At 44.4% G+C, this 23,195-nt stretch overlaps 1 protein-coding gene and 1 non-coding gene across 2 annotated transcripts in view; one reads left to right on the top strand and one right to left on the bottom strand.

Annotated features, from left to right (window-relative positions):
• Positions 1-23,195, bottom strand: part of pik3c2b (phosphatidylinositol-4-phosphate 3-kinase, catalytic subunit type 2 beta) — a 167,577-nt gene that overhangs the window by 15,565 nt on the left and 128,817 nt on the right. The window contains exons 19-29 of the mRNA XM_080209785.1: positions 17,329-17,509; positions 16,275-16,382; positions 15,397-15,489; positions 13,592-13,721; positions 12,481-12,617; positions 11,268-11,437; positions 10,935-11,091; positions 10,703-10,812; positions 6,048-6,249; positions 4,474-4,598; positions 3,244-3,355 (exon numbers count right to left, since the gene is read on the bottom strand). Coding sequence (XP_080065911.1) covers positions 3,244-3,355; positions 4,474-4,598; positions 6,048-6,249; positions 10,703-10,812; positions 10,935-11,091; positions 11,268-11,437; positions 12,481-12,617; positions 13,592-13,721; positions 15,397-15,489; positions 16,275-16,382; positions 17,329-17,509 — 1,525 coding nt within the window. The remainder of the gene's footprint in view (positions 1-3,243; positions 3,356-4,473; positions 4,599-6,047; positions 6,250-10,702; positions 10,813-10,934; positions 11,092-11,267; positions 11,438-12,480; positions 12,618-13,591; positions 13,722-15,396; positions 15,490-16,274; positions 16,383-17,328; positions 17,510-23,195) is intronic.
• Positions 4,040-4,112, top strand: trnak-uuu (transfer RNA lysine (anticodon UUU)). Its single transcript has one exon. It is a non-coding gene; the product is annotated as a tRNA-Lys (tRNA).

Raw genomic sequence — 23,195 nt, 5'->3', positions numbered from 1 at the left:
CTGGTTCATTAGTGTCCTTTAGGGAAGGAAATCTATTGGCCTGTAAGTCTCTCCAGAGCTTCAGCAATGTGGTTGACTCTCAACTGTCCCCTGGGATGGGCAATAAATGCTGACCCAGCCAGCCACGCCCATGTCCCACAAATGAATAAACAAAAAGTTGGCTTGATTGCTGTTTCCCTGAATTACAGTAAGAAGTCTCACAACACCAGGTTAAAGTCCAACAGGTTTATTTGGTAGCACGAGCCACTAGCTTTCGGAGCACTGCCCCTTCATCAGGTGAGTGGGAGTTGAGTTCTGTTCAAGAACTTGTGTTTACCCCAGTCCAATGCCAGCATCTTCACATCATCCCTGAATTACAACAGTGATTACCCGTCAAAAGTATTTCACTGGCTGGAATTGGGTTCAGTACGTGCTCGAGCATGCAAGGCAAGTATTTGTTTTTTTTGCTTTTCCTCCCCCTCATTCAGAACCTGATGCCGGTTCTCTGTACACGAGCTACTACATTAAATTGCTTTTCTTTTCTCCCCCCCCCCGGCTTTTTACTGAAGACAATTCTCCTGCAGCCCCCAACCCACTCACCCTGGCGAAAACCTGAGCACAAAGAAAACAGAAGCACAAAGTCAAGGAAACCTCAGCTTGACTATATTAGGAACATAAGAGTTAAAACATGTACACATTGCTGCCACTGTGCGTCAATGTTGGAGGGAGTGAATGTTTGACGTGGAATTGAGATAAGCTGAGTCAGAACATTTTTGTTAAGTGACTTGGGTGACATTATCTGAAGGAGTCACGGGGAATGACACAGCAGACACGATGACATTAAATTTCCTTACTGCAAATTAATTAAAGAGTTTATAAATATTCACAAAGCCTGAAACTATACTGAAATTTAAACCATTGCTACCTGACCTTAGAGTTTTTTTATTTCAGAATTTTGATATAGAGGAATATCTTTGCCAGATATCAGCGACAGGCAACTCTCTAACAGGACAGAATCTAACCATCGTCCTTGACATTCAATAATACCACCATCACTGAAGCTCCCACAATCCGCATCCTGGGGGTTATCATTGACCAGAAACTGAACTAGACTAGCCTTGTAAATACCGTGGCTACAAAGCAGGTGAGAGGCTAGGAACACTGTGGTGAGTAACTCACCTCCTGACTCTTCAAAGCCTATCCACCATCTACAAGACACAAGTCAAAAGTGTGGTGGAATACTCTCCTCTTGCCTGGATGAATGCAACTCCAACAACACTCAAGAAACTTGATGCCATTCAGGACAAAGCAACCCTCTTGATTGGCATCCATCCACAACTATTCGCTCCCTCCAACACCGATGCACAGTGACAGCAACGTGTACAAGATGAACTGCAGGACTCAACCAGGGTTCCGTAGACAGCACCTTCCAAACCCACGATAACTAGCATTCAGAAGGACAAGGGCACAAGCCACATCGGAACACCCTGGAAGCTACCCTCCAACCCACACACCACCCTGACTTGGGGGTGATTCTCCCATCCTGCTGCACTACTTCTTTAGCACAAAGGCCAGAGACTCCAGCAGGGGCTATTTCGCGGGCTCCCTGCTGGATGCCCAGGCCTGAGCATCGGTGGGGGCGGGGAAGTCCCGCTGCCACTCTGCAGTTGGTATCGATGTGGGGGAGGGAGACCAGTGATTGGGACTGGCCATCCGGGTGGGGGGAGGGGGTGGGGCTGGGTAGTCTGCTGGGGGGTTGGAACTGCGGGGAGGGGGGAGACTGGGGGATCGAGGCTGGCTCGGACATGTCCGGGAGACCAGCGATTGGACCACGGAGAGTCACGTGGCCAGTGGTATGGAGTCGCGGGGCTGGCCAGTGATTGGTAGGCTGGCAGTTAGGGGCCACTGCGCATGTGCCAATCTTGGCACTGACAGATTGGCACATTCTGAGTGGTACACTCAGTGCTATGCTGCCAGCCTCTCGAGTAGAAATGAGCCCCACCAACTGATTTTTAACGTGATCCATGCTAGGGCACTCTGCAGTGCGCAGATGGTGGGAGATTCTTTGTTAAACTCCCGCTGAAAAAAACCAGCATGATTTACTCCAAGTTTTATGTGAATTTGACACTCAGTTTTTTGGAGAATCCCACCCATTGAATGTTCCTTAACTGTCGCTGCATCAAATCCTGGAACTCCCACTCTAACAGCACTATGGGTGTACCTACACCACATGGACTGCAGCTTTTGAAGGCAGCTCACCATCGCCTTCTCAAGGGCAATTAGGGATCGGCAATAAATGCTGGCCTAGCAGCGACGTCCACATCCGATGAATAAATTTTTAAGAAAGTAAGACCTTCTTTGGTTACATCTTCATTATCATTATTCTCTGCTAACTTGTCCATTCCATTGGTTAATTAGTCCTAATATTAAGAAAAGCCATTATCAAATGGTACAATGTCAATCCGCTTCCTGCCCTCGCTCACTTTTCCGGGTTTGCTTTCACCCGTTAATTTACTTGTGTTGGTACGTTTGACAGTGGAACCTATTTCTCGGATTTTCAGCCCTTCTCTGGTGGCCTCCAAAAACTTTGCATTCTCTTTCCCACAACTTGGGATTATGTGGGGTGGCATGGTGGCAGAGTGGTTAGCACTGCTGCCTCAGAGCGCCAGGGACCTGGGTTCAATTCCTGGCTTGTGTCACTGTCTGTGTGGAGTTTGCACATTCTCCCCGAGTCTGTGTGGGTTTCCTCCAGGTGCTCTGGTTTCCTCCCACAGTCCAAAGATGTGCTGGTTAGGTGGATTGGCCATGCTAAATTCACCCTCAGCGTGCCCGAATATGTGCCAGAGTAGGGGATTTTTGCAGTAATATCATTGCTTTGTGAACGTAAGCCTATTTGTCACTAATAAATAAAACTTTAAACTTTTAACTTCATCACCAATTTTCTATCATTGTCTAACTTTCCCATTGCCCTCCTCTCACTGATCCCTTAAACCTACTCAAATGTGGCCACTGCACTCTATCTCTGCTCCAACCTCCTCCTCACCCCTTCCACATCCAGAACTAAACTCTCCCTTCCCTAGCTCACCTCTTCAACGTCATTGGTTTTGGTCCAAATACCGCACTCTCTCCGACACACATCAACTTCAGTTGATCTGATCCCTTGCGTGAGATCCGTGGGTGATTGGCTGGCTTATGAATCATATTTATAGTTGCTGGGTTAGCATTTAATTTCTACCGTCTGCTGCTCAGAAAAGAGAACCTCACCTCAGCTACCTCAGGCGGAGAGTGGACTAAATGCCAGATATAACCATCCAGCTCCTCTTTGCGTCTGTCAGCCATGGACTCTCCCCGGCCAAGTACAAACCTGCTTGGGAAGCTGTGGGCAGAAATAACTCAGGTGAGTCAACTTCTCACTTTCACATCCATATAAATCAAAACATGGTGTGTATCCTTTCAAGGCAAATAATCAAGGCATGCCATTTCCAAAATTATATTTGTTTGTGAAATATAAAACTTTGCCTTTTTTAATGCAAAATTTCTGTTACTTTCTAATGTTTTCTGCTCATTAAACTTTACTCAGTTCAGAGAAGGTTTACCTGGAATGGGTGGGTTGTCAAATGAGGAAATGTTGGACAGGTGAGGATTGTATCTGCTGGAATTTAGAAGAGTGAAAAGCAGCTTGATTGAAACATATAAGGTACAAGTCCAAAGATGTGCAGGTTAGGTGGATTGGCCATGCTAGATTAACCCTAGTATCAGGGGGATGAGCAGGGTAAATATGTGGGGTTACGGGAATAGGGCCTGAGTGGGGTTGTGGTTGATGCAGACCCAATGGGCAAATGGCCTCCTTCTGCACTGTAGGGATTCTATGATATAAGATCTTGAGGGGTCTTGACAGGATCGAGGCGGAGAAGATGGATGCTCGATAGGCCAAATGGCCTTCTTTTGCCTCGTAGGGAATCTATGATTATCCAAATTAAAGTTTTAGCTCTAATACTTAATTTCTACCATTTCCATCTCCCAAAGCATGTTTTAGCACAGCAACGTGCGCTAGCTAGGAGCCTGGATAGCTCAGTCGGTAGAGCATCAGGCTTTTAATCTGAGGGTCCAGGGTTCAAGTCTCTGTTCGGGCATTTATTTTGGGGCGGCATGGTGGCACTGTGGTTAGCACTGCTACCTCACAGCGCCAGGGACCTGGGTTCAATTCTGGCCTCAGGTGGACTGTGTGGAGTTTGCACATTCTCCCTGTGTCTGCGTGGGTTTCATCCAGGTGCCTCCGGTTTCCTCCTATACTCCAAAGATGTGCAGGTTAGGTGTCCGGGGATTAGGGGGGTAAATATGTGGAGTTACGGGGATAGGGCCTGGATAGAATTGTTGTTGATGCAGACTTGATGGGCCGAATGGCCTCCTTCTGCATTGCAGGATTCTCTGATTCTATGAGCAAATGCCAATACACTTATGAAAACACTCCCCAGATCCCTTGTAAGCTTCTACCTTGGTAATTTGGATGAAGGGAAAAGGAGACGGAGTTTATTGTGGAGTTCACTGAATTCCTCAAAGGTCCTCAATATGTACGTCGCATCGTGCTGTCCTTCCCGCTGAACTTTCACAACATAAGCCTGTGGATTATGGAATAAAGCAACATTAGAATGCAGGTTTTTCTCCTAACACTTTGAAACTTTGAGCATGTGACATACAGCCAGCCTTCAAAAAGAGAGGCAGGCTTCTGATGAACCAAACTAGCATCCTGTGCAGATTGTGAATAGAACAGGACAAACAATTATCCTTTTAGGTACAGCAAAAAGCACCAAGGGAACCTGTGCAATATACACCAAACTCCATCTCTGCACCATTTCAGAATTAACGGGAGTTGTTTGCAAGTGAAGAGCTCTGGAGCAGCGAGATACAGATGGTTTACACATAAAAGTGTGTAAATCAATCCACAAGCAGCTGAGAAACATCCCAAAGGCAGAAATGTATTTGGAAGAAACAGTCATTTGTAGGTCTCTGATGAAAAGTTGGTGTGTATTGGTTCCTGGATGGGTGTAAAATCCAACTTTCAAGTCTAGAGATTAAAATATAGGCTGGAATTCTCCGGCCGCTCATGCTGGCGGGATTCCCTGGTCCTGCCAGCAGAGCCCACCCTGCTGCGGGTTTCCTGGTGGTGCAGGGTGGGTTCAATGGGAATTCTCATTAACAGCAGTGGGACCACAGGCTCCCGCTAGCAGCAAACTGCACACACCCTCATGCCATCGAGAAAAACACTGAGGGGAGGCCAGAGAATCTTGCCCATCGTTCTAAACTGAAGGTAGTAGCAAGAGCAGAATTACTGCGCCAATAGAAACCTCTCCTCTCATAGGTGTTAAACTTGATACATTAACTTAATTTTCTTTTAAGTCACCCATGATGAGTTCAGCCATCACATTGTACTAACTTGTCCATTTCCCACTTAATCTGAAAGTTTGCAAAAACTGACATTTCCAACAAAGGCTGACACAACCTTCATAACACGCTAATTAGTTAATGAATCCTGACAATTGTACCAATAAAGAAAACTTATCACCACTCATGAAAAGTGTAGATGGAACAAGGTGGTTGTCTGTATTGGTCACACCCATTACATAAAGTCTAAGGGACTCTTATAAAAATACAGCCATAGGAAATGTATAGGAAATGGCACTGTAGGGATTCTACGAAATTGATTTTGGAATGACGTTCATTCGATCTAGGGAAAATACAACACAAATGTTTCTAATTTGACACAGAGGGCAGGCTCTGGTTTTGCTCTAAGCGTGTTTTACAAACTCTGGTCTTGCATGGTGTCTGCAGAAAAATATAACTGGGTACTCCACCATATTCCTAAATCATGCAGAAGAAATAGAGAGGTATATAATATAACAAGTCTGCCGATAATGTCAGGTACTACAATAAACAGTATTCACGCGAGCGAAAGTTTTAAAGGGATGTTGATAGACTAAGTGAATGTGGTAATCTATTTTTGGGTGCAGATAGATGAGTTCATAAGAGAGTGGGAGGAATACAGAGATAGATACAAGAAATTCACTTACGTATCCTTTATTGGGGTTGAATATCTTCTGATATCGACACACAAATACTTCCTTGATCTTCCCATCGGTCTTCATAGTGTACACTTTGGGAGCGTAGGAGAGTGTTGGACGGTCGTCTGGACTGGAAAACTTCATCTGGGCCAGGTTGTGGAGGAAGAAGTTGAGTTTGGTTGCCACACTGCCCAGACTGGATTCAATTAGCCTGGAAAATTAGCCAGAGTTTCAATAGAGTTACACAGAATTTACAGCACTGAAACAGATTATTCGGTTCAATTGGTCTTTGCCAGTGTTTGTGTCACACAGTAGCCTCCTGCAAGCAAGCAGCATAACTTTCTATTCCTTTTGTTACAATCCCAGCTGAGGTTAATACTGGATAAGAGAAAATGCAGAGTGAAACTTGGCTTAATAGATACCAACTTTTTTTAAAATTAGACATCACAGAGGAAAGTTACTGAACAAATTCACAAGAATCTCACTAACTTTTAAATAAAGAATAAAATATTTATCAAAGATGAAGAAGCAATTATATTACACCAGACAAAGAGGTTGGAAAGATCCCAACACAAACACAAGAGGACAAATTCATACTACTCCCATACCCCAGCAATATCTGTACAGACACAGAACCAGTAAAGATTTGCCACCATCTTGACACAAAGGCTTACATAGTTGCAAACAGTTTTCTTCTGGTGAATTCTGGGGTGGCACAGTGATACAGTGGTTAGCACTGCTGCGTCTCAGTGCCAGGGATCCGGGTTCAATTCCTGGTTTGGGTCCCTGTTTGTGTGGAGTTTACACATTCTCTCCATGTTTGCGTGGGTTTCCTCCGGATGCTCTGGGTTCCTCCCACAGTCCAAAAATGCGTGGGTTAGGTGGATTGGCCATGCTAAATTGTCCCTTAGCGTCAGGGGTACTAGCGAGGGTAAGTGCATGGGGTTATGGGGAAAGGGCCTGGGTGGATTGTGGTCAGTGCAGACTTGATGGGCCGAATGGTCCCCTTCTGCACTGTAGGATTCTATGAATTCCGAACATTCACTCAATGCTTTTCACCCAACTGTCTCCGATACACTCAAAATTGCATTCTAACTTTAGTTTTCCAATAGCACCTCTGCTAAACTGATCATTTTACTGAGATCAACTACTGCCCAAATGCTTATAGTGTTTTCTTCTTGGACAGCTGAAAGTCTCTGCTCTTTGACACATTCTTAATTCTTCCCCCTTCTCTTTTTTCTGTGTCTGTGTCTTTGGATGACTGTTTCTAGGGGACAGTCACATTTTTTCTACTTTGTTTTCTCCTTTGTCCGGTCATTAAACTTTTAACCAAATCTTTAACTTCAGGGGCCGTAATATCTCAACAAAAATGTATACATACAAACAAATGTATACATACATACAAACATTTACTGGAGTTCTATGAGGATGTGTCTAGGGCAGTGGATAGAGGAGAGCCGGTGGATGTGGTCTTTCTGGATTTTCAGAAGGCGTTTGACAAGGTACCTCACAAGAGGTTATTGCAGAAGGTCAGGGGACATGGAGTTGGGGGTAGGGTGTTAGCGTGGATAGAGGATTGGTTGTCAAATAGGAGGCAGAGAGTGGGGGTCAATGGGTGCTATTCGGATTGGCGGTTGGTGACTAGTGGGGTGCCCCAGGGGTCGGTGCTGGGGCCTCAGCTATTTACCATTTATATAGATGATCTGGAGGAGGGAACCGAGTGCAGGGTGTCGAAATTTGCTGATGACACCAAGATTGGGGGAAAGGCAAATTGTGCGGAGGGTGTGGAGAGTCTGCAGAAGGATCTAGATAGGCTGGGCGAATGGGCCAGGAAATGGCAAATGGAATTTAATGTTGGCAAGTGTGAGGTGGTCCACTTTGGTAGGAAGAATGGTAGGAAGGACTATTACTTACGTGGCGAAAAACTGCAGCAGGCGACGGTGCAGAGGGACCTCGGGGTCCTTGTGCATGAGTCGCAAAAACCCAGCTTGCAGGTGCAGCAGGTGGTCAGGAAGGCGAATGGGATGCTGGCCTTCATAGCGAGGGGGATTGAATATAAAAGTAGGGAGGTCTTGCTGCAGCTGTATAGGGCATTGGTGAGGCCGCAGCTGGAGTACTGTGTGCAGTTTTGGGCGCCGCACCTGTGCAAGGATATTTTGGCCCTGGAGGGAGTGCAGAGGAGGTTTACTAGGCTGATACCGGAGTTGAGGGGCTTGAGCTATGAGGAGAGGCTGAATAAACTAGGCTTGTACTCGCTAGAGTTTAGAAGAATGAGGGGAGATCTCATTGAGACGTATAAGATGATGAATGGGATGGATAGGATAGAGGTGGAGAGACTCTTCCCGCTCAAAAAAGACAGTAGGACTAGGGGGCACAGCCTCAAGATAAAGGGGAGGCGGTTTAGAACGGAGTTGAGGAGGAACTTCTTCACTCAAAGGGTGGTGAATCTCTGGAATTCTCTGCCCGTTGAAGTGGTGGAGGCTGCCTCGCTAAATATTTTTAAGAAGCGGGTTGATGGGTTTTTGATAAGAGAGGGGATTAAGGGTTATGGGGAGAGGGCGGGAAAGTGGAACTGAGCCACGACAGATCAGCCATGATCTTATTGAATGGCGGGGCAGGCTCGAAGGGCTAGATGGCCTACTCCTGCTCCTATTTCTTATGTTCTTATGTTCTTATGTAAACTCAAAAGACCTGACCTTTAGTCAGGAGTCTATCCAGAATCCCAGACACCAAGGCTCACAAACAACATAAATAAAACTGAAACCATTTAACCTTTCTTAACACACGCAAATATATATATATTCAGCTTAAAAAATATACATTGCTTTCCATTCATGTGTTAATATATTAGTTTTTGCTAAATGTAACATAGAAACTAAATGCTAATTAAGGCAATGAAAACTGGGACTCCATATAGATTCTACATCCACCATAGGTACTATGTGCTAACTCTTGGGGAAAAAATAAATGTTCTCAGTCACTCCTCTCATTATTCTGGTAATGGTGTTTAATTTAAAGTTAAAGTTTATTCATTAGTATCACAAGTTAGCTTACACTAACACTACAATGAAGCTACTACGAAAATCCCTTAGTTGCCACATTCCAGCGCCTGTTTGGGTACACTGAGGGAGAATTTAGCCTGGCCAATGCACCTAACCAGCATGCCTTTCAGACTGTGGGAGTGGACCGGAGCACCCGGAGGAAACCTACACAGACATGGGGAGAACGTGCAGATTCCACACAGACAGTGACCTAAGCTGGGAATCAAACCTGGATCCCTGGTGCTGTAAGGCAGCAGTGCTAACCACCGTGCCACCATATTGCGCTTTACTTACTGACCCACAAACAGTACAATAGTTTCATTGTGTCTGTGTCTCCTCTTAAGTCTCTTTGTTCTAATGAATAGAGTGATCTGGTGTCTCTTCATACCTGAAGCATCTCATCCCTTTATCAGCTTAGAACATGTCTTATCCATAACTTTGATATATTTCCTCACGTCAATTTTCCAAAGCTATTCTTGCTGCGCCTAACCAAAGTGCAGACACTGGTGGTGATTACGGACTACACGATGCAATAACATTTGTGTCATGTAAGTACTAGGTAATGACCATCTCCATCAAAGAGTGTCTAAACACCTCCCATCGGCAGGTAATGGCATTACTATCGTCATCCTGGGGATTACCATGCCTCAGAAACTTAACTGGACCAGCCACACAAATACTGAGGTTATATGAGCTGGTTAGAGGCTGAGTGGAAGTGACTCACCTAACTCCCCCAAATCTTTCCATAAACTACAAGGGTCAGTGCGGGATGTGATGGAATATTCAAACCCACAGTCTGAATATTCTACATTCGCCTGGATGAGTGCAGCTCCAATTGCACTCAAGAATCACAAAAACATTCAGAAAAAATAGTCTTCTTAAATGGTAACCAGATCAATCACCTTAAACATTCACCACCCAGTATTGGAGCAACATCACTGCATTGTGAATCATCTACAAGATACAATGCAGCAACTCATAAAATCCCTACAATACAGAAGAAGGCCAAATGGCCCATTGAGTTTGCACCAACCACAATCCCTCCCAAGCCCCTAGTCCCAGAATCCAATATATTTACCCTGCTAATCCCCTTGACACTAAGGGGCAATTTAGCATGGCCAATCAACCTAACCTGCACATCTTTGGACTGTGGGAGGAAACCAGAGCACCCGGAGGAAACCCACACAGACACGGGGAGAGAATGCAAACTCCACACAGACAGCGACCTGAGGCCGGAACTGGTCCGTGGCAATGAGAGGCAGCAGTGTGAACCACTGTGCCACCTTGTTGCCGAACCTCATCAACAGAACATCCCAAACTCACAACCTCTACCACCTATGAACGCAGAGATAGGAGGTGGAGAGCAACACCATCACCTTCAAGTTCTTCTCCAAGTCTCAACACATCCTGGCCTGTAAGTATATCAGTGTTCTTCCATAGTTGCTGGGACAAAATACTGGGACTGAACGACATTTTGGTGGTGGCTTTACCATACGGACTGTCAGCCGTTCAAACGCTGGGCAACAAATGTTAATGTTTCAAGTGGTGCCCACACCGTTATTAAAAAATTGAACAAAAAAAGTATGGTTGTCTGCCATAGTTTTGCTACTCTGGAAACCACACCTTGTGAAGTAGGTAGTAGCATGGGCATCTGTCTCCTGAGGACGAAGAGCATCATAAACATATCTCAGGTCTTGGATATCGGATAGCTCTGGAATTCCACAGGAAAGCATCTGCAGGGAAATAAAAGGATCCCACTGTTGGTGAATCTTTGATCCATTGAGCTCCCTTGAATTAAATACAGTTGTTCTTTTGGAAGTAAACTCAGAGTATCCCGTGTGCTACATTATCGTACCAATCCCAGGAGATTGAGGAACAGGTCTGTGTGCTTGCGGATGAGGTTGTAAGCTTGACAGCACAGGTCAACAAAGTCATGGAACCTGCTGGAGGGTTTGTCACCACCATTAATGACATATGCCATGTCCGAGGTGAAGACAAATGGAGCGCGATCTCTGTGGAAGTAAAAAAAAACAAATATATTAAAAAAGACCCGTGTCCAATTTCCGTTCTGGTATTAAATGATGCACTAAGAATTAAAGAAGTCCGTTCTGGAAAAAACAATAGTCATTGTAAATAACAGTCCAGAGACTATAGCTTACATCAGTGCTGGAGACATTAATGTGCTCACCTTTTAAAGTTACCTAACATTTGGGCATGGCCGAGGAATTTGCCAAAATCAATATGGAACATATGGCCACTGGTCTTCAGCATGATATTGTCGTTATGTCTGTCACATATTCCCAGGACGTAGGTGGCAACACAGCAGCCCGCGCAAGAGTAGATAAAATTTTCCACTGCCTGGAATAAAGGAAAGAAAGAATGGAAAAATCCAAACTTGAGTTACCATTGAAAAATCCCTCAGATAGAACCTATTCCAGTCTTCCTTATTCCACACCTTGGAGTTTATGATCTGTGATACATCCAGAGAATCTGGTGGTCTTGCGCTTGCATTCAAAGACCTTGGAGGGAACTTTCCCATCCCACCTGCCACGGGAATCGTACTGAGGGGGACGGGGTGATGCTGGTGTTGTTGATGGTGGTGGTAGTGGTGGAGCAGACCTAACAAAGGTCCGTTGACCTTGGGCGGGATTTTGGGATAAGCACAGCCAGAAAATTCCGCCCCACATGTCCATGAAACCTCATTAGCCTATCCTAGATCACAAATCCAAACAAAGTTGCTAAAGGTTAAAGTTTCTAAAACGTTTTCATTAGTATCACAAGTAGGCTTACATTAACACTGCAATTAAGTTACTGTAAAAATCCCCTAGTTGCCACACTCTGGCACCTGTTCGGGTACACTGAGGGAGAATTTAGCATGGCCAATGCACCTAACAAGCATGTCTTTCGGACGAAACTGGAGCACCCGGAGTAAACCCACGCAGGCTTGAGGAAAACCAGCAAACTCCACACACAAACCAGGAATCGAACCTGGGATCCTGATACTGTGAGGCAGCAGTGCTAACCACTATGCCACCGTGCCGCCCTTTAACAAGTGAGGACTAGTCCGAGATTTGAACCCGGGTTCTCTCGCACACCCACTCAGTGAAGCTCCCGAAGCGAGAATCATACCACTAGACCAATGAGCAGTTTGCTGCTGGATTCAGAATCAGTGATTCGAGATCCTTACTGACAGTAGATGGGGGCAGCCTCAGTCTTACTAAATTGGGCTGGATTTATATCTTTACAGCTCAAAGGCCCTGTGTCTAACCCCCTGAACCACCCAGTTTCCCCTGCTCCTGGTTGTTTCTGAGCCTGCACACAGCAGCCCACCGGGGTAAGGCCAGACAGAAGAAAGGGGTAGGATCAAAGGAAAGGGCAGAAAGCAGCGAGCTCCTCTTCACCTTCTCGTATTCCTCCTCATTTGGATTATGTTTCTGTAACCATTCTGCCAGGGGATGATCCTTGAATGATCCAGTTACCCCGTGTTCCACCTGGATTTTCCGTAAGGTCTCTGCATTCGGAATCATCTCCACCATTCCTGCAAGATATCAACAGTGGTGGTTGAGTGGACAAGGTGCTGCACACAAGTCATGTTAGAACATTGGAACAAGATACACAGCAGGTAGCAAGATGATTAATGAATAACTAGCTGAATTCCAAAAATAACTGATAAAAGCAACATACTGCAACAATTTAATGGATTGTTCTTCATTAACATTTTAATTTCACATCAGCCAAAGGCATCATGTACCAGCGCAGGTTTGGTGGGTGAAAGGGCCTGTTCCTGTGCTGTACTGTTCTTTGTTCATGGAGGCGTGCAAGTATTTGAGAACTCAACTCAAACGTGAGCTTCTGCCCTTAACAACATCTAAGATAATAAGAGGCAGTGGGTAAATTGGTAAGGTTTCAGTACAGCTGGTGATATGCAAATCCACATCGAATGCTCGCTGACAGGTATTGTTCAGGCTGAACCTTAAGAATGGTCACTTACTTGGCCGAGGTGCAGTGGACTGCTGAATTCTCAGACTTAATTTAAACTCCTACATTGGATTGGATTGAGAGTTATGGATTATCCCTAGGGACATACATTTGGATATGTTTAGCACGATGCACAACTGAAATGGAGACTATGGGGAAAGGTTTAAACTGAGCTGTCATGCAGGTGGAATGCTGATTGTACACCTAACTATTATTGGGGTTCAGTGATTCAGTGCACATCAAAATTGGCTGGGATGCAAAACTAGCATTGCACCAGAGTTCAAATGGGTGGGATGCATTAAAATTATTCCAAGGATCATGCCTTTAGTTCACTAAATATTTTCCTTTGTTGGAATCTGTAAGGAACAATAGATCATAAAATCTAGTTTAACTGGGAAAATCATAGCAGGTGGGTTCACTATTCAGGAGTTATACATGAAGAAGTCTGGAGAACTTTCCTGATTTTCTCTATTATCCCAGAGCCGTCTCTAATGACATTACTGTTTAAAGAGTGACTATGAGGTCTAAGGGTACCTCGTCCCCATCCTGTTGAGGTGCACTTGAAGAAGATCATGCGCATGTCCAGTCCCTCCTGAATCCAGATCTTGTTCATGATGTGGATCATCTGAAGTGTGAGCATGTCCTGGCGCAAGTCATCCCCAGTCTACACAGTGGCAATGCACAACAAAATTTAAGCATGGCTACTTAACCCAAGTTTTTCCATCCTCCCCATCCCCACCTTACTCCCCTCTCCTCTCTTGGAAGCACTGATTCTTGATGCAATCTAATTCCAATTGGTTTCCCCCTGCAATCCAAGGCAAACAGCCGAGCATAGACCGGGAGTATTGTCAATGGGTGGGATTTTCCATGTCCCCTCCCACTGCCTTTGGAGTGTTTTGTGGTAGTGGAGGCTGCCCGCTATTGGCCGGCAGTGGGATCGTCCCATCCTGCCGCTGTCAGAGGGATTTCCTGCCGTTAGCACCCTCCGCTGCCAGGGATCGGAAGATCGCACTGGCGGGATCGGCTGGAATATCCCATGTGCTCGAATCAGTGGTCAATCCATACCCCCACCTAATATTCCTTTATTTTTCTCCTCTCCTGAAAGGTGATGGATACTGGCAACACAGTTTTCACAGGCATTGGAAATCAGCATGACTTCATTACTTTAGACAATCTCTGCGTAAGAGAATGAGTATTGGTGAGGCCGTGAAAACCAAAATCCAATCCAGCCCTCAGCAATCTCTGTACAGATGGACTTAACAGCAGAGATCACTGAAGAACAACCACAAAATGTAATCCTGAATTTTATTTTTGGCCTCCGTGTCCGCGAATCCGGGGGCCATTGCAGCACCCCCGCTGGAAATGAGCTAAATCAGATTGGGATTGATTTAGTCTAAATCCAAGCTGCATATTAAGAGATTATATTAGGATTATATTAGGATCCTAATGCTAATGCATATAATCCTAATGCATATTAGGATTATAAGTAGTCTTACAACACCAAGTTAAAGTCCAACAGGTTTACTTGTGGCACAAGCTTTTGGAGCTAATGAAGGAGCAGTGTTCCGAAAGCTCGTGCTTCCAAATAAACCTGTTGGACTTTAACCTGGTGTTGTGAGACTACTTACAGGTAAAGGGACACATGTATGTTACTTGAACCTTTGTTGGCACATCAGTTAGTCACTGACAAACTTGATAATGTTTTGGGATGAATACTCTGTAAAAGACTGTGGTTACACAGGAGAATACGTTGTCCATACCCTGGAAATCTTGACCTGACCTAATTCAGAAACGTAACTTTTGGTTACTGGCAACACCATCGCTTAGTCACTGGACACACAAAAGTAGAGTTTTGATTTGACACAGCAGGTTCATGGAAACCCCTTGTATTGTGGCTGTGGCCAAACGCTACCAAAATGCAAAGCAACCTGTTGTTATTTACTGCCCCATCCAATGTGATGGATTCGATTTTTTGTTTTTTTTGATCTGTGTGGTCTACATACACCACACTCATTGGACGCACTGAGTGAAATGGTGCTTCCAAGCAACTGGTGCATTCCTTAGCTGGAAATGAGGAGGAGTGTCAAAGTGGTCTGAGATGACTGGCCCTACAATCATCTTATCATCCTTTCACCCTCCTCCCAATGGTACAACCGGCAACACCAAATATCCACGTAAGGAATTGAGAATACAAACTCACACCATATCACCACTACCTGTCAAGTCAATCAACCAGAGCCAAAGGTGTTACTAACTCTAGAGGAAACACTCCTTCAACCACAACTGGTGTACCTTCTATTTCAATGTTCAACTATGTATTCCAAAATAGATAAATTTACCTTAACAATTACATCAATGTTATCCCCCAAAGGGTCTGCATTGATGAAGGAGATCTTCAAAGGAACTGCATTGGAGTTGAAGAAAGAACAGGCCTGTGGGTGCAAAAAAAACATTTGTCTCATGTTTGTACCCACCTTTCTCCCCGTCTCAAACATTTTCTGCCACCTAAAAGTTCCCCTCAAAGCCACCCACCATTCGGACTTGAAAATATGTTGGTGTTTATTCAATGTTGCGAGATCTAAATCCTGGAACTCCCTCCCTAACAGCATGGTGGGTGTACCTACACCACATAGACAGCAGTAGTTCAAAGGCAGCTCACCACAAGGCAATTAGGGTGGACAATAAATGCTGTGATAGCCACATGCTGTGGCTGAAAAAAAAAATCCAATTCTGTGCATCTCAGAATTGAGAAGTGAGACTTCCAGAGACAGGGCTGTTTGTGTCGACAATGTCAATGAAATTTCAAGAGCAGTCCTCTCAAAGTAAAGGCAGAATGACAGCTCCCTCCATCATTTCAGGGCAATAAGCACATGGGAACACCATCACATCCAAGTTTTCTTCTAATTCATGCAACATCCTGACTTGGATATGCATCATTGTTCCTTCATTGTCACAGGGATAAAATCCTGAAACTCCCTATCGAACAGCATTGTGGATGTACCCTACAGTGGTTCAAAAAGGTGGCTCACTATCATCTTTTAAAGGACATTTAGGGATGGGCAATAAATCCTGGCCTTTCCAGTGACTGTTAACATTCCAAATTGAAGAAAAAGAAATCTCAAAAACACTTCCAAAGAAACAACATAAGAAATTGAATTAAGGAGGTTTTAAAATATGGAAAGTGCAAACTTAAATAGATTTACAAAATGTAACACACTTTTGGATTGACTCCACTGGCCATAAGACTTGGGTTCAAAGGCAAGCGACAGTGACCCTGAACGTTGAAGAATTGTTGCACCTCCTCCATGTTTTCCCGTAGTACAGTCTGTAAGAGAAAGATCAACCAGTTGTCTCCATAACTTCTCATAGTTAATCTCAGTTAGCACAGAACACTTTATACCAGGCAAAATACAAAACAGTCATAATCCCAAGGACTGCTTGTTCCCTTGATTACAGATGGTATCAGCAGAAAGGCTCATGATATTCCAATGGAGGAACAGCCAGCAGTGGTTAGAGGCGCCAATGAGTCCAGAGACGATGAATATTCTCTTATTAGAGAATCCTAATGCAATTCCCAAGTGTCTGATGTTGTCCTTATCATTACTGCTCAAGTGAAATTTGCCTCAGCTTTGAGTATAAAAGAACCAGAGCAACGAGGGAATTTGAGAACTCAATTCAATTATGGATTTCTGCCATTAACAACATTTAAGACAATAAGAGGCAGTATTTCAACATTCAGTACAGCCCATAAGACCACAAGATAGAGGAGACAAATTAGGTCATTTGGCCCATCAAGTCTGCTCTGCCATTCAATCATGGTTGATATAATTCTCATCCCCATTCTCCTGCCTTCTCCCCGTATCCCTTGATCCCATTATTAATCAAGAACCTATCTACCTTTGTCTTAAAGACACTCAATGAGCTGGCCTCCACAGCCCTCTGTGGCAATGAGTTCCATAGATTCACCACTCTCTGGCTGAAGGAATTCCTCCTCATCTCAGTTTGAAAGAAGCATCCCTTCACTCTGTGGTTGTGCCCTCGAGTTCGAGTCTCTCCCACCAGTGGAAACATTCTACATCCACTCTGTCTCGGCCTCTCAGTATTCTGTAAGTTACAATTAGAACCCCCTTCATCCTTCTAAACTCCATCAAGTATAGACCCAGACTCCTCAACCACTCCTCATATGACAAGCCCTTCATTCCTGATATGCAAATCCTACATGCACTGGCCCGGTGCGAGGGCAGTGCTGCACAAACCCTTTGTCTACTGACCTGGCGTGAAGATGGAGCAATGTCTCTGACTTTCTGTGCTATTTTAGCCAGGATATGAGTTAGTTTGGTCTGCTTGTCAAACTCCTCCCTCATGCCCTTTCCAACACAGCACAGCAAGGCCCCTAGAAGGTGCTGGTATCGAGCGTTGAAGTGAGAATCATTTAACGCATCCTTCAATAACCTGCGAATCAAGAAAATAAAAACTTAAAACTATTCAAGCAAAAAGCTGTGAGACAAGGGGATCGAGATGAGAGATTAAAGGGTTCATTGTGTCACATAAGACTATTTGTATATCCCAATTGAAGATTTGCTGTTTCACCAACTGTAGTCCAGTATACGGTGTGCAATGGGTTAGTTTGATGTCTGAATGATGAGATCTTGAGACGTATGTTTGAACATTAGGGTTAGGGTTAGAGTTATTTTTAACCCAGAACAATGTACAGGTTGCAGTTGCTGTCATACATGCTAGTACTGTCTCCATGCAGGTCGATTCCTTCGAGTCTATTACCATGTAACTCTAACATCATACCATGGGGAATGCTATTCTCCAGTCCCGCATTAACCTTTGCTCTGCTGAGCACCTTTACATTACAATGGCGTGCAGGCGCGTACAACATAAAGTACCTTAATGTTTGGTATGCTGCATTGAGAAACATCAGGAAAAGTTTACCAAACACACAAAGTTGGAAAGTCTTCACTGCAATTAGGACATTGGGAAGAAGGTAAAATAATATTTCATGGAATTATCTCTGGAACAGAAGCCAGTAGATGTGCCATAAGACATGTGATTCTGAAATTATGTCCTCTAGTCCTAGACTCTCCCACAAGGGGAAACAACTTCTCAGCATCTGACCCCTCCAAATCCTGCAGTCATTCATACACCGCTCCTGCTGGCAGGGAGAAGCGATTGCATGTGAGGTTGGATAATCCAGGCCTATATAGGAGTGGCATGGCGACACAGTGGTTAGCACTTTTGCCTCACAGCGTCAAAGTCACAGGTTCAATTCCGTCCTTCGGTGACTGTTGTGTGGAGTTTGCGAATTCTCCGTGTCGGCGTGGGTTTCCTCCGGGTGTTCTGGTTTCTTCCCACAGTACAACCTATGGTTGAGTGGCCATGCCAAGTTGTCTCTTAGTGTCCCAAGACATATAGGTTAGGAGAATAGCAGGGTAAATATGTGGGGCTACAGGGATAGGTCTCAGTGGGATTGTTGTCGGAGTGTCTGTGTCATCTTGAATGGCCTCCTTCTGCACTGTAGGGATTCCATGATTCTACATCTCATAAAGATTGCCTCTCATTCTTCTAACTCTAAAGAGTACAGGCCCAACCTACTTAACCTTGCCTCATAAATAAATCCCTCCCTACCTGGATCAACCTATGAATCTTTTCTGAACTGCATCCAAAGCCAGGATATCTTTCTTAGGTAAGGGAACCCAAACTTCTCAGCATTCCAGGTGTGGTGTCTTGTATAATTTTAGCAATTCTTCCCTAATTTTATACTCGGTTGCCTTTGAAATAAAGGCCAGCATTCCAGACCTGCTAGGTATGCTAGTGTCAATTCATAATATATTAAAAATCTGATATCTGCCTTAATTCCTGTCTACAAAACGTTACTTTCAACAGTCATGTTTTTCCTCACACTTGTATCAACCTTTTCCATTATAAATTCTTCTGTAGCTATTTATAGTGGGCTTACATTAACACTGCAACAGAGTTACTGTGAAAATCACCTTGTCACCACACACTGGGGCCTGTTCGGGTACACTGAGGTAGAATTTTAGCACAGCCAATCCACCTAACCTGCATGTCTTTGGACTGTGGGACGAAACCGGGGCACCCAGAGGGAACCCAAGCAGACACGGGGAGAACGTGCAGACTCCGCACAGACGGTGACCCAAGCCGGGAATCGAACCCAGGTCCCTGGCACTGTGAGGCAGCAGTGCTAACCACTGTGCCCCCCCTCCCACCTGAATGTTACACTTGGCCCAGATTCCACATGTCGAGCCACTTAAGGTTGACGTGTATATTGAATCAGACAGTGCTAATGGTCATTTAGTCCTTTGTGCCTGTTGGCTGGTTAGTAGAATTTTCCAATTTTTCCCACTGCCCCTGCCCCCTCCCCCCAGCCTCCCCCCTTCCCCTATCCCTCTGCATTGTTTTCCTTTTCATTTGTATTCTAGATCAAAACAACCTTCTGTGTAAAACCGCAATACTCATTTCCTCCCCTGATTCTTTTGGCCAATTCATTTTAACCTGCTTCCTTTGGTTTCAGAGTAGATAGACTCGCTACCACAGGCATTAGTGCATCTAAGGGGATAACTTCATCAAGGAAAAGGGAATAGGAGCTTAAATGGAAGGGCTGAAATGAAATAGGGTAGGAGACGGCTACTGTGGAATATGAATGCCAGCAGGAACCTGTTGAGTTGAGTGTTGTACCACTATGTAACAACTCTCAGTTCTCTCTTTGCCACAGGATACTCATCTCCCTCCTTATTCCTATCTACTCTTATGCAATGTTACACTGTAAGCAACATACCCACTGAAACACAGACACACACATGCGCACACACGGTAATGGCTCACCTGAGATGAACCTCAGAGTAGAAATGTCGGAAAGTGAATAATAAACAGGGAAGTGATGACCTAGTGGTATTATCACTAGACTATTAATCCAGAAACTCAGTGACTGTTCTGGGGACCCAGGTTCGAATCCCGCCACAGCAGATGGTGGAATTTGAATTTGATAAAATAAAACCTGGAATTAAGAATCTGCTGATGACCACAAAACCATCGTCAATTGGCGGAAAAACCCATCTGGTTCACTTACGTCCGTTAGGGAAGGAAACCTGCCTTATCTCTTCTGTTCTACATGTGATTCCAGAACCACAGCAATGTGGTTGACTCTCAGCTGGCCTCCAAGGGCAACTGGGGATGGGCGATAAATGCTGGCCAGCCAGTGACACCCATGTCCCATGAATGAATAAAAAAAAGTATCATTATCTTATCTGATCTTTGCCCAACAAAGGACTAGCTCTTGGTAGCAATTCTTCTCCCAATTTAACTGGTCAAGCTTAAACCTTCTTTAAATCAGGTGGTGAGAAGCTGAAACAAAAACAGAAAATGCTGGAAAGCAGGTCTGACAGCATCCACGTATGCTAAGATTCACAGATGCTGTCAAACCTCTGAGATTTTCCAGCATTTTCTGTTTTTGTTTCACATTCCAGCATCCGCAGTATTTTGCTTAGCTGAGCTGGGTGTCCTAATCGGACGATCGTTACCTCATTGTGTCAGGAAACTCTCTTCCCATCTAATGCATGAGTCCCACGTAGCTTTCCTTCTCTTCTGATTGTTGCATGTCCTGTCTTGTTTGGGGTTTGTGCATTGTCACCTACCAAGTATCAATCACTACTGCGTTATTACTGAGGAGTGTTAGAGTGGAATTCCTGCCCACACTTGGCTTCCATGTATTGAGGACTTGAAGCCTGTCAGCTCTTGATTGCTGACAGTAATTTACTGCGGGTCTGGCTCTCTGATGTTGTGAGCGCCTCAGGCCATTCTTTAGCAATGTGACCTCTCTGTTTATTCTACGGGAAGATGCATCATGATTCACAGAGATTATCAGAGAAAGGGAGTGAACTGTCTGACAATGCATAAACACAGTAAGAAGTCTCAACTTATTTGATAGTAAACTCACAAGCTTTCGGGCCCGAAAGCTTGTAAGTTTACTATCAGATAAATTGGTTGGACTCTAACCTGGTGTTGTGAGACTTCTTACTGTGTTTACCCCAGTCCAACACCGGCATCTCCACATCATGACAATGCATAATACAGACGTAACAGCCAGTGCTGCTTGTTAGTCACACTTTTATTTGCAACAGTCAGCATTTGAAGTCCAACTTTCCCAGGATTGTCAATTATACTTAACCAAGCTACAGTTGCTGTGTAGCAACAACAACTTTTATTTCTTTATTATAATAAGACAACCAGAAGTATTTTACAAGAGTTTTATCGAACCAATCTGACACTAATCTACATTAATCATCCACAACGGAAGATTAAAAGCTTGCTCAAAAAGGTAGGTTCTAAGAGTGATTTAAAAGAGGAAAAGGAGGTAGGGAGGCAGAGAACTTTAATGTTGCACTGCTGGAGTTTACAGCTTTAGCACAGTAATCAATGTGGAACAATTAAAGTTAGGGCCAAAATTGCAGAAATGAAGGTATCTCGGAGATGGACAGCTCAGATTTGATGAAACCATGGAGAGATTTGAAAACAAGGACAGGAATTTGAACCTACTCCTTTTTGGATGTATCACAGCTTGGTATAGCTCCTGTTCTGACCAAGACTGCAAGAAAGTAGAAAGAGTCGAGATCTTCAAGTTTTTAGGTGTCCAGATCACCAACAACCTGTCCTGGTCCCCCCCATGCCAACACTATAGTTAAGAAAGCCCACCAATACCTCTACTTTCTCAGAAGACTAAGGAAATTTGCTATGTCAGCTATGTCTCTCACCAACTTTTACAGACGCACCATAGAAAGCATTCTTTCTGGTTGTACCACAGCTTGGTATGGCTCCTCCTCCACCCAAGATCGCAAGGAACTACAAAACATCATGAATGTAGCCCAATCTATCACGCAAACCAGCCTCCCATCCATTGACTCTGGCTATACTTCCCACTGCCTCAGCAAAGCAGCCAGCATAATTAAGGACCCCATGCACCCTGAACATTCTCTCTTCCACCTTCTTCCATTGGGAAAAAGATACAAAAGTCTGAGAGCACATGCCAACTGACTCAAGAACAGCTTCTTCCCTGCTGCTGTCAGACTTTTGAATGGACTTTCTTTGCATCAAGTTGATCTTTTTCTACACCATAGCTATGACTGCAACATTTCATTCTGCACCCGCTCCTTTCCTTCTCTATGAACAGTATACTTTGTCCATACAGCACGCAAGAAACAATACTTTTCATTGTATGTTTATGCACGTGACAGCATTAAATCAAAATCAAAAAATCAAAAGAAACTACAAAAGGGTTGTGAACATAGCCCAGTCCATCACGCAAACCAACCTCCCATCCATTGACTCTGTCTACACTTTCCACTGTCTCGGAAAAGCAGCCAGCATAATCAAGCATCTCATGTAACCTGGTCATTCTCTCTTCCACCTTCTTCTATCAGGAAAAAGGAACAGAAGTCTGAGGTCACATACTAACCAACTCAAGAACAGCTGCTGCCATCAGACTTCTGAATGGGCATACCTTGCATTACGTTAACCTTTCTTTACATCCTAGCTATGACTGTAACACTACATTCTGCATCCTCTCCTTTTCTTCTCTCCTATGTACTTCACAAATGATATGCGTTTTGTCTATGTAGCGCGCAAGAAACAATACTTTTCAATACATCCCAATAGATGTGACAATAATAAATCAAATCAAATCAAGCGAATGTTTAACTGGAAGCCAATGGAAGTCGGCTAGTGAGGGGTGAACAGGGACATAGTTAGACCATGGAAAGCAGAATATGAAAGATGACTTTCAAATTACCTGCAGAAAACCACAGGAGTCTGGTTCAGTTGACCATGTGCTGGATTAGGTAGTTTGTAGATTCACTCCATTTACAAGGTCTGACTCCCCACTCACCTGACGAAGGAGCAGCGCTCCGAAAGCTAGTGGTGTTTACTACCAAATAAATCTGTTGGGCTTTAACCTGGTGTTGTGAGACTTCTTAGTGTGTTTACCCCAGTCCCACACCGGCATCTCCACATCATTGCATGGATAGGGAAGGGAAGAGGGCCTGGAAAAGGTACTGTGTCAGAGAGTTGGTGCAGTCTGGATGGCCTCCTTTTACTCTGTAGGGATTATGTATAAATA

This window comes from Carcharhinus amblyrhynchos, chromosome 22 (assembly GCF_965287045.1).
Source record: "Carcharhinus amblyrhynchos chromosome 22, sCarAmb.v2.hapA, whole genome shotgun sequence".
Taxonomy (NCBI): Eukaryota; Metazoa; Chordata; class Chondrichthyes; order Carcharhiniformes; family Carcharhinidae; genus Carcharhinus; species Carcharhinus amblyrhynchos.
Note: the sequence above shows the minus strand (reverse complement) of the source record. Positions and strands in the feature narration are given on the sequence as shown.